The sequence below is a fragment of the Globicephala melas genome, chromosome 5 (genome assembly GCF_963455315.2).
Source record: "Globicephala melas chromosome 5, mGloMel1.2, whole genome shotgun sequence".
Classification (NCBI taxonomy): Eukaryota; Metazoa; Chordata; class Mammalia; order Artiodactyla; family Delphinidae; genus Globicephala; species Globicephala melas.
The window spans coordinates 1,044,402-1,055,365 of record NC_083318.1 but is presented as its reverse complement, the minus strand read 5'-3'; the positions used below and the strand labels follow the sequence as shown (position 1 = coordinate 1,055,365).

General features: G+C 58.4%; 1 protein-coding gene across 2 annotated transcripts in view; it reads left to right on the top strand.

Annotated features, from left to right (window-relative positions):
* The first annotated feature begins 972 nt into the window (after positions 1-972).
* Positions 973-10,964, top strand: part of LETM1 (leucine zipper and EF-hand containing transmembrane protein 1) — a 33,157-nt gene continuing 23,165 nt past the window's right edge. Inside the window, exons 1-2 of one of the 2 annotated variants that reach the window (XM_030876687.2) lie at positions 973-1,278; positions 5,463-5,523. In XM_030876687.2, the coding sequence (XP_030732547.2) occupies positions 1,200-1,278; positions 5,463-5,523 (140 nt within the window). In that variant the 5' untranslated portion in view covers positions 973-1,199. The remainder of the gene's footprint in view (positions 1,279-5,462; positions 5,524-10,964) is intronic. The other variant, XM_030876686.2, reaches the window with a different exon arrangement.

Sequence of the window (10,964 nt, the reverse complement as noted above, 5' to 3'; positions counted from 1 at the left end):
TAGGCCTATCCCGGTCCAGCACCTGGCAGTTCTGGCTCAGGGAGGTTCAGGAAAACCACCGCAGGCAGGCTACTTCCTCCAGACAGTGAGGGCTTAGTGCTGCGGGAGCCTCCCAGGGAGACTGCCATCCAAGCAGCCCCTGCAGACGGGCGCCTGCTGCAATCAGGAGTTCCACACTCCCGCACCGCACAACACAGATGCGCGCTGCGTGTGCACTGCAGGACCTCGCCAAGCAGTGCCCTGGGGTCACATCCGCGAACAAGACAGGCAGAGGGCGAGAGAAGGACTGCAAAGCACTTCCAGGAGGAGCAGGGCCTTAGAGCGGCAAAGGCCCTGGGGAAGCAGGGTGGGGAGTCCCGGGGAAGGATTGAGGTGCAGGCCGGTGGGCGTGACCTGCTGGGGAGGCGACTACGGGGCCCCAGGAGCCGCCGAGCCCCACATTCCCCCAGCGTGCTTTCCCTGCATCACCTCATCGACCCTCCACGACCAACTGACCGCCTTTAGGGAAGGGGAAGGTGGGGCCCAAAGATGACGGCTGCCGGGTCTTTCCCGCCCGGGGGCAGACGCTCGAGCGGTGAGCGGCACTGGGGGCGCCGCCCGGAAGCCGGGGCCCTCAGCGTTACTAGCGGCGGCCCGGGGCGGAGGCCGACCGGGGGCTCGGCCAGAGAGGCCCGGCCGCCGACGCCCCTCAGCCCCCGGCGGGGACGGTCCCCAAACGTCCCGGAGGTATCTGCCGCCAGTCGGTGCGGGTCTCCGTCCCGCCGCACGCCAAGCCTTACGCAGCCGCCGCCGCCCGGACGCGGAAGGGCCCAGCACGCATGCGCCGCCGGCTTCCCGAGTCCCTGCAGCCGGCACGCTGGGCCGAGCGTCGAGCCGCGACCCAGAATGCAGCGCGCTGCAGGGGCAGCCGCCCGGGGCACGCCGGGACGGGCAGTCCGCGGCGGCGCGGGCCCGCCCCTCACCTGGCCGGCGCCGGGCGCCTAAGGGTCCAATGGGAGCGGCGGCCAGGCCGCCCCGCCCCGCGCCACCGGACGTCGGCCCCGGGACATGGCCGCCGCCGGTGCCGGGTCCTTGAGCTGAGCGCCCGCCACCTGCAACCAACTACCGTTCTCATTCTTCCGCTGGCGGGCGGAGGCGCCGCGGCCGCCGCGGGGGAGGAGCAGCAGCATCAGAAGGCCGGCGGCCGCCGCGCAGGGCACATGGCGTCCATTTTACTGAGGAGTTGCCGCGGCCGGGGGCCCGCCCGCCTCCCGCCGCCCCGCGCCGCCGCTCCGAGGGGTAAGCGGCCGGCTCTCGGCCGATGACACGGGGCCGGGGCCGGGGCCGGGGCCGTCTTGGGCGGACCGGGGAGGGCCTCCGGGCCGGCCCCCCGCTACCCTCAGGTCCGGGCGACTCCCCGCTGGGTGGATCGCGGCACTCGGACCGAGCCCGGAGCCGGGTCACGCCGCGAGGGGCCTTGCACGGCCTTGCCCGTCCGCCCCGCCCTGGCCGGCCGGTCGCCGGGGGGTGGGGAGCGGCCGGGCCGTGACTTCCCGCGGGGACCGCGTGTGACTCATCCGCGCCGTGACCTTAGTTGCTCTGCCGCCGGCCGCTGCTTCGGGAGCGGGGTTGGGAAAGTTTTGAAGGGAGCGCGCTGACAGCCAGCCCTGGGACGGTGTCGGCGCTCCTCTCGTGGTTAAGCCCCGTGGACCTGGCGCCCACTCGCGAGGACACTCTTGCCCTCGGGCCACGTTCGGGGCTCTAGAGATGGCGGGGGCCACGGCGGGGTCTGGCACACACTGGCGAGCAGGCTCTGCCGGCTTGAAGGGCGGACGTTCCTGGGACCGATACCTTTATGGTGTTACGGGCGTCGTGCAGGGTCCCCAGGCCTTTTCGCATGGCCTCAGGCAGGTCCCGCTGTACCTGGAGCCTCAGTGACCCTAGCTGTGACACGGAGATCACACATAACGCGGGGCTCTTAGGGGCTCGCATGTAGGGTGCCTGCAGTGACCCTCACTCCATGTCTCTTTTTACGTTAACCTTTCTGAGTTTGTGGCTTGTTATTTGTCCTATGAGATTGAGGTTGTCAAATAGAATTATGTGTTTCAAGGTGTTCACAGTTTGTAAAGGCACCCTGGAAAACACGCTTCTTGTCATTTTTTAACAATAATGGTTGATCAGCTGCTTAGACCTTTGGAGCCGGCAGAAGGGCATGCAACAGCAAGCACTCCTTTGTGAACGGTAGTCTGGTTGCCCAGTCCAGCTTTTAGTCCTTCCCTCTGCTGTCAGGGCTCTCTATATCTCTTGCCTCTTAAGTATGGTGATAAAAATACTTTGGGGGCTTCCCTGGTGGCGCAGTGGTTGAGAGTCCGCCTGCCGATGCAGGGGACACGGGTTCGTGCCCTGGTCTGGGAAGATCCCACGTGCCGCTGAGCGGCTGGGCCCGTGAGCCATGGCCGCTGAGCCTGCGCGTCAGGAGCCTGTGCTCCGCAACGGGAGAGGCCACAGCAGTGAGAGGCCCGCGTACCGCAAAAAAAAAAAAAAAAAAAATACTTTGGCCACACACGTTTCTTTTTTTTTTGATATATATTTTTTAAAATTTTATTTATTTTTGGCTGCATTGGGTCTTCGTTGCTGCGCGGGCTTTCTCTAGTTGCAGCTAGTGGGGGCTACTCTTCGTTGCTGTGTGCAGGCTTCTCACTACGGTGGCTTCTCTTGTTGCGGAGCGCGGGCTCTAGGTGCATGGGCTTCAGTAGTTGTGGCACGTGGGCTGGTAGTTGTGGCTCGTGGGCTCTAGAGTGCAGGCTCAGTAGTTGTGGCACACGGGCTTAGTTGCTCCGCAGCATGTGGGATCTTCCCGGACCAGGCTCGAACCCGTGTCCTCTGCATTGGCAGGCGAATTCTTAACCATTGGACCACCAGGGAAGTCCCTCCACACAGGTTTCTGTAGCATGTTTACAGTTTAAAAATCAGCTGAATTTGTTTTGTGGTTGTATCATTCCAGGAACACAGGTGTGTCCCATGGTTAGCACTGTTCTTTATACAGACACTAAGGGGCTGAGTGTTGGTCAGACGACTGATTTTCTGTAGGACCTACAGGGCATCCAGAGCCTGCAAGACCCAGGGCTGGACCGTGGGGAGCCAGTCCTTGAACCCTTGGAAATGAGGCTCCCAGCTGGGTGTGGCAGCCCTTTTCTGGAGAACATTTCCCCCATTATTAACATCTTACATCAATTTGGGTCATTGTCATAATCAGTAAACCAACGTTAATACATTGTTATTAACCGAGGTCCACAGTGTATTCAGATTTCCCTTATTCTGTATATACTTTATTCTGATGTCCTTTTTTTGTCCCAGGACCCCATCCAGGACACCCATTACATTTAGTCACCATTTCTTTTTGGTCTCCTGGCTGTGACAGTTTCTCAGACTCTTTGATAGTTATGAGGAAGACTGGCCAGATATACTGTAGGATGCCCATCTATTGGGATTTGTCTGATGTTTCTGTCATGGTTAGACTGGGGTTAAGGGTTTTGGGGAGGAAGACTCCAGAGGTGAAGTGTGTCCTTCTCATCACATCTGTCAAGGGTGCCTGCAGGTGTTAAGACCATGGCTGTGCTGACCTCAATCACTGGGCTAAGGTGGTGTCTTCTCCAGAGTTGCTTCCTGCCCTTTGCACACTGTACTCTTTGGGAGGAAGTTGCTATGTGTGGCACGGACTTGGGAGTGGGCTGGGACTTGTAGAGGTGGGCTGACCAGATTTGCCAAGGACTGGGTGTGAGAGCAGGCCATTATTGAATGGCCATTATTGGTCTGGCCATTATTGAAACACGGGGGCACGGGGGAGGAGCAGGCTGGGGGGGCCGGGAGTTCTTGGAGCTGTTGAGTGCGAGGTGCCCATCGGACTTCTGGGTCTCGTGTATCCTCAGGTGTTCAGGTACGGAGTGCCTGGGGAGGATCTGGAGATGGGGCAGGGAGGATCCTCCCTGGAGCAGCTTAGGGAGGAGAACCCAAAGAGCCTGGTGTACTGGAAGCCAGGTTAAGAATGGTGTGGGATAGGAAGAAATAAGTTTGGTCCCTTCTGCCCCATCGTGGGTTCCTGGCAGAGCGCCTAAAACCCTAGGAATTTCTTGAATGATAAGAATATCTTTTGTTATTCATAATGAGTCCCTTTCCCACACCCCAGAGTTTATGCTAATGAGGTACCTGTGATTAGAGGATTGGACCTTCCAGACCCACACCCAAACTCCAGGGAGGGGAGGGGGTCTGGAGATGGAGTTCAGCTGCCAGTGGCCAAGGATGTAATCAGTCATGTCTAGGCAGTGAAGATAGGAGCTCTTGAACAGGGAGGCTTGGGGAGCTTTGGGGTTGGTGGCACGTGCCAGTCAGTGGGGACAGAAGCCCCTGTGCTCAAGGACTCTCCCAGACCTTGCACTATATACTTTTCTGTCTGGCGTTTCATCTGTATCCTTTATGATAAACTGCAGTAGTGAATAGAGTACTTCCCTGAGTTCTGTGGGCCATTTTAGCAAATTATCAAAACCGAGAGGGTCATGGATACTCCGAATTTGTAGTTGGCAGGAGTGTGGTTAGCCTGGGGACCCCACTTGCAACTGGTGTTTGAAGTGGCGGGCCGTCTGGGGGCCCAGGACTAACTCTGGGGAGTTAGGGTAGCAGTGAGTTGTAGGAGACCCAGCTGGGGTCAGAGTTCAGGGTGGTTGTCGGGAAAGAGACACAGAAGGGCCTCGGGAGGAGGGGGTGGCACACCCACCACCTTCTGTGCCGGGGCGGGGGGCGGGCAGAGCCTGGAGCCCACCCCCGGGTTTGCTCTCCAGGCCTTCAGAGTGGGAGGGCATGGGAAGGGGCCGGCAGGGCGGCGTGCGGGGGGCAGGCAGGCCAGGGGGCTCTGGGCGCTGCGGCAGCTGGTCTGGTTGCCGCGGGGCCCGTTTCTGAGTTAAGGTCTCGAGGTGCGGGGCTTCTGTTGGGGGAACAAGGAAAGCGGATCCGCCTCAGCTGGAGGAAGGGCTTGAGAACTAGCGTTAGAGAAAGCATCAAAAGCGTGTGAAAATCCTGAAAACGTGCCGCGCACTCCTCAGTACTGTTTATGCAAGAACTGGGTCACTCTTGGCGTCGGTTGTCCTGGCAGTTCTCACGGCCCCCACCGCTCGTGCGGGCAGGGGCGTGTTGGGACATTGGGACGGGGCCCTGCCTTGCTCTGTGTGCTGGGGGTCACGTGCGCCCTGCGTCTGCCCGCCAGAGGCAGCCGGGGCTGGTGGGGGGCGGTCCCAGCTGGGGAGGCCTGAAGGGCCGCCAGGGCCTGGGCCCCAGGGTATGGTGCCTGCGCCCCGGGACTGCCTCCAAGACACTGCGTTCCAGCTGGGGCAGAGCCTTCGCTCAGCTTCCGGAGACTTAGCCTACAAGAGATGGTGCCAGTGTGAAGCTCCTGGTTTGAGGCTGACTTCTTTTTTCTGGTTTCATCGCAGGTCGTGCGGGGGATCGTGCCTGCCTCAGGTGTGCCAGCACCGCGGGGTTGACGAGCTGCATGTAAGTAGATAAACGTCACCCTCTGCCCGTTTGTAGGTGGGGGCTTGAAAGTGCTCAAGTGACGCGCGACTCTCGGTTTGGGGAGGTGGTAGAGCCTACGTTCCTGCTCTTTGTTCTTTTAAACCTGTATCTTTTCATCTTGAAATACGTAACCACATACATTAGTGAATATTTGGAAAATAAACACTCATAATCCCAGTACCTGTTACAGAAATTATTAGCCTTTTGGTATATTTTATTCTGGTTTTTTTCCTTATGTATCTGTTTTTTGAAACATGCAGTGGTAACCACAGTCTGCGTACAGTATCGAGTCTTTTCCACACTCACACAGCTGCCATTTCCAGTGGCTTTTCGTGTGAACACACAGACAAACCCTCCCTGGCACCGCGCTCGGTCCTTCGGAGACGGCCATGTGGATGGACCGCTGGCCACGGGACCTGCCCTGATGGTCCTGGGGCCATATCTGGAGTGTGGTGGGAGCTCTGTGGCACTGCTGAGAGGCTGGAGGGCTTCCTGGAGGGAGTGGCACCCACACTCCCCTGTCCACTGTCACCCATGGACTTGAGCTTCCCGCAGGGCTGCTGTACTCTCCTCGCCAGTCATCATCCCTGCCCAGCCCCTGAGCTTAGTCTCCTGACGCCCTCACCTGTGTGGTGGGGCACCCAGACCGCTGTCAGCACCGGGTCCATGTCCACCTGCCCCGGGTACCTGGAGTGGAGCTCGTGCCTCTCGACACGCCCGATCCTTCCTCTGTGAGAGTGCTGGGCCCTTACGACCCCTTGTCCGTAGAGCTGTGGGCTCCTCGGGTTTTCTCATTCATTTGAGATCGTTGATGTGTTGCCTCATCTTGGCTATGAAACTTCTGGAGGATGCTCCCTGGGACAGATTTCATTCCCTAAAGCGAACAGTACACAAGCTGTACGTGAAGACTGGATTGCTGTTAAAGCAAAAGCGTATGTAAGCGGATTTCCAGTTTTCTGGCTCTTACACAGTCCTAAAATGAGTAGCCGGGCCCAGCCTTTCCACCCATGAGCAGGTGTCTTCGTGGAGCAGAATGGGCGCGTGGGCAGTGTTTGGCGGGGACACGACAAAGTATTTTCAGAAGCCCCTCCCAGCAGCAGCCTCTGCAGGCCCCCACCTGCTGCCGGAGCGCTCCCAGCCAGCTCTGGGCTTTGATTTTAATTAGGCTCCTCTTCTTTTTTTTTTTTTTTTTGCGGTGCGCGGGCCTCTCACTGTTGTGGCCTCTCCCGTTGCGGAGCACAGGCTCCGGATGCGCAGGCTCAGCAGCCATGGCTCACGGGCCCAGCCGCTCCGCGGCATGTGGGATCCTCCCGGACCGGGGCACGAACCCGTGTCCCCTGCATCGGCAGGCGGACTCTCAACCACTGCGCCACCAGGGAAGCCCTAGGCTCCTCTTCTGATAGTCACCAGACTTTGTCGCCACGAAACCTCTTTTTGTGATGTGGAGGCATTAACGTATGAGTGTAGAACATCTTTACTCTTTCTGGATTTCAGAGTTCTAAGTGAACTCTTTAATCGGCGGCTGGCGTTTCAGGGGCTTGGGGCCCAGTGGGTGGCTGGAAACGGGTGACCGGTGACCTGGGGGTGCGGTCATGGTTGCCGTGAAGGATGTGGTCCCGCAGGGTCAACTGTCAGGGTTTTTCAGGAGAAGCTGGAAGTCTGGGTCTCGGTGTGAAGTCTCTGGTTTTAAAGTACTGAGCGCTGAGGCAGGTTAGTTCTGCTGTGTGGCCTAGCTCTTCAGGTGGTGGGGCGGCGCCACACATGGGTCAGTGACCCCGGTGCTTGCGGGGCTGGCGTGCCTGCCTCTCCTGCAGGGGACAGTCTGCACCTGTCACTTGCTGGGGGCCAGGCCTCCCCTGCCTCCTTTCTCCACAGTCCTTCTAGACCAACTTTTGAATTATTTCCATTCTAGGATGGTCTTTTGGGGATTGTAACTGGAATGTCGTTAAACCCATAACATCACTGGGGAATATTAACTTTTAAAATCACACGTGGTCTTTCTACCTGTAAGTTGTTTTCCCTCTTTCGGAAAAGGGTCTGTCGTGTTCCTTATGCAGGCCACGTGCATGGCCTTTAAGACAGTTCCCAGATGCGCTGTACTTGGTGGGGCTGAGGGGGCTCGCTCTTCATTATCTTTTCTAAGTGATTGTTGGCGGCGTGGAAGTTACTGATTTGGGTACGCTTTCTTGTGCCCGGCCACTTCACACAGCTCTGTTGATTGTTTTAGCTCTAATTGGCTGCCTAGTGCACAGCAGTGATTTTTTGTCTCTTCCTTCCCAGTGCGTTTGCTTCAGTTTTCTTTCATCTCAGTAGCCAGCTCTGTTATCAGAGAGCTGTAGTCATTCACGCATTATCATGACAGCAAAAAATAGAGACTCTAGTGTTTTCTAAGTTCACAGTGTTTAGAAAGTTAAACACTTTGATTAGAAAGTGAAACAGGGAGAACTGTAAGGCTGTCGTCCTGAGCTCACGCACTCCAGGTTAGGAATTATAGATGAGAGTTGAAGTCTTATGTCAGTCTCAGCATCCAGGAATTTTTATTGTTTATTTTGATCGCACGACGTAAGAAATCTTGAGTCACACAGATAAGTGGTTGTAAGTGGTACTCGTTTGTATTAGTTTTTATTAACAGTCATTTTGCAATCTCAGGGGTTTTTTTATATATAAATTTATTTATTTAAGTATTGGCTGCGTTGGGTCTTTGTTGCTGCACTGGGGCTTTCTCTAGTTGCGGCGAGCAGGGGCTACTTTTGCAGTGCACGGGCTTCTCATTGCAGTGGCTTCTCTTGTGGAGCACAGGCTCTAGGCGCGCGGGCTTCAGCAGTTGTGGTGCGCGGGCTTCAGTAGTTGCGGCGCATGGGCTCAGTGGTTGTGGCGCACGGGCTTAGTTGCCCCGCAGCATGTGGGATCCTCCCGGACCAGGGATCGAACCCGTGTCCCCTGCATCGGCAGGCGGACTCTCAACCACTGCGCCACCAGGGCAGCCCTGCAATCTCAGTCTCAATGGAAACAGTCCAGACCCCTGAAGGGTGAGTGGGGGGGTTTCTGATCCAAGATAACATCGTGGACATTGTCTAGCTGCTCTCACCTCCCTTATCATAGAAACAAAGGCAGAGAGGAAGCACCCACAACTCGAATGAGCCGTCAGACCGTGAAACAGCAGGCGGTTCTGAGACCCCCGCAGGCGCCGAACCCCATCCAGTGGGAAAAGCTGAGCTGATGAGCTGCTTCTGTTTTTAAGCCTCCCTTAGCGGGAGCGCGTGTAAGGTTCGTTGCGGACGTACTGAGCTGCTGGTGACGGTGCTGCCCTCGCATGGATGTCCTATGGCCCCGAGGGCTCCAGGTCCCGGCTGAGGGGCATGTTGTCCTGCAGGCAGTCGTGGGGTCCCCTCTTGTCTCTGGGCACCTGCACTTCTGGAACACCCTCTGGGTCGCGGTGCCTGTTGCTACATCCCGCCTTCCCTTTCCTGCCTGCCCTGAGGAGCTGAGGGGCACGTGGAGGGTCGGCGTCCTCCCTGGCCCAGCCTCAGGCTGCTGTCTTGGCATGCTGTCCCCCTGGGAAAGGGACGTTCCCATGTGTTGGCAGTCAGGGGAGCGGGCACTTCCAGGAGGCTGACGCCTGGGCTCTGGTGGGCCAGGGCAGAGCAGGAGCTGCCTGCTCGAAGATGCTGTCTGTCCCAGCTCCCCGAGGAAAGGCAGCAGTGCCCGCGTTAGTTTTGTTATTTTGTGCTTTTGGAATGTAGCTGAATCTTTCTGGCTAGACGGTTAATAGTCTCTCTAACATGTGAGATGACAGCCAGGTTTGGGGGCCCTGATGGCCCTCGCTGGGCGCGCCCCATGTCTCTCTGCTTGGTCTGTTTTCATGGGTCTCTGTCCTTGCCTCTTGGCTGCCCCTCGTGACTGACATCGCACCTCGAGGAAGTCACTTGCTTCCTTGGCAACTGGGTTGGAAAACTGGTTAATTAAGCTTGATGAAGACAGGAGGTGTGGGCATGATCATCTCCTGCTTTGAGAGGTGAGACTGAGGCACAGAGAGTAATGGCTGAGCCAGCGGTGCTGCCGTGCCCTGGGCAAGGCTGTTCCCCAGCCTGTAGGACTCAGGACAGGGCGGGCTCGAGGGACCCGCCTTTCCTGGCTTAGGTGTTGACTGCGGGGCCGAGGGGCTCGGGACAGAAGAGAGGCCGGCGGGGGGTGCCATCTGCCAGCTGTCTCCGCCTGTACAGGCCAGAGCCAAGGTGGGCCGTCCCTGCTTGTCCTTCAGTGTTCCCCGTGCATAAAAGGAGCAGCTAGGGCTTCCCTGGCGGCGCAGTGGCTGAGAGTCAGCCTGCCGATGCGGGGGATGCGGGTTCGTGCCCTGGTCCGGGAAGATCCCACATGCCGCGGAGTGGCTGGGCCCGTGAGCCATGGCCGCTGAGCCTGCGCGTCCGGAGCCTGTGCTCCGCAACGGGAGAAGCCACAACAGTGAGAGGCCCGCGTACCGCCAAAAAAAAAAAAAAAAAAAAAAAAAAGGCAGCTAAACTAGACATGTCCCAGCTTTCTTCCAGCCCTGACTGGTGGCTTCTCAACTGCTTTAACGGGGCTTGCCGTGCCCCAGGCACAGTTCTGGGCACTTCCTGTGTATTAGCCCGCACACATCCACGAGGGGTGCTCTTGAAGCAGAGAGGTTGCTTGTCCAAGGTCACGGAGCCGTCAGTGGTGGAGCTGGAGTTTGACCTGGGATGGTCTGCTCAGAGCTCGGGTCCTCGCTGCTGGCAGCAGGCCAGGTGCACAGGGATGACTGGACAGGTGGGAAGAAGCTGGGGTGTGTCAGTGATAAACAGCCTCTCAAGTGAGTGGGCCTTTGGCCACCCAGTGGTGGATTCGTGCGTGAGCAGGGAGAGGTTTCTGAAGCGACACGTGAGATGAGAAGATTGTGAAACACGGAAGGAGAATTGTGTGGGTAAATTGTTCCAGTGTTGGGATGTAAATGGCCTTCCATCACGTGTTGCCATTGGAAGGGGACCTCTTCGTCATGCCCAGACCTTGGGCTGTGCCAGGTCTAGTGGGCACCGAGAGCTGGGGAGGGCCGGGTTCTGGCTGCAGAAACTCAGGCTGCAGCGAGTGGCCCTCCTCGAGCGGCTGTCCTGCAGGCAGACACCGAGGACACAGCTGCCTGGGGCCCGGCAGAGCAGACTGGCCTTCTCTGGCGGCCGGGGGTCTGGGCAGCCCTGTAGGCCTGCTAGGCTGCCGATGGAGAGGGCTCTGAGGTGCCCACTTCCGGAAGCCCCTGCAGCTTCCCGCTGTGGTGTGGAGGCGGCTCCCCACTGGGCCTCGTGGAGCCCATGGTCCAGTGGGAGGTGGCCCGCGTGTGAGCATTTGAGAGGGGTGGGCATCAGGGTAGCCCCGCAGGTTGGGGGGCCCAAGGAAGCCCAGGGCGGAGC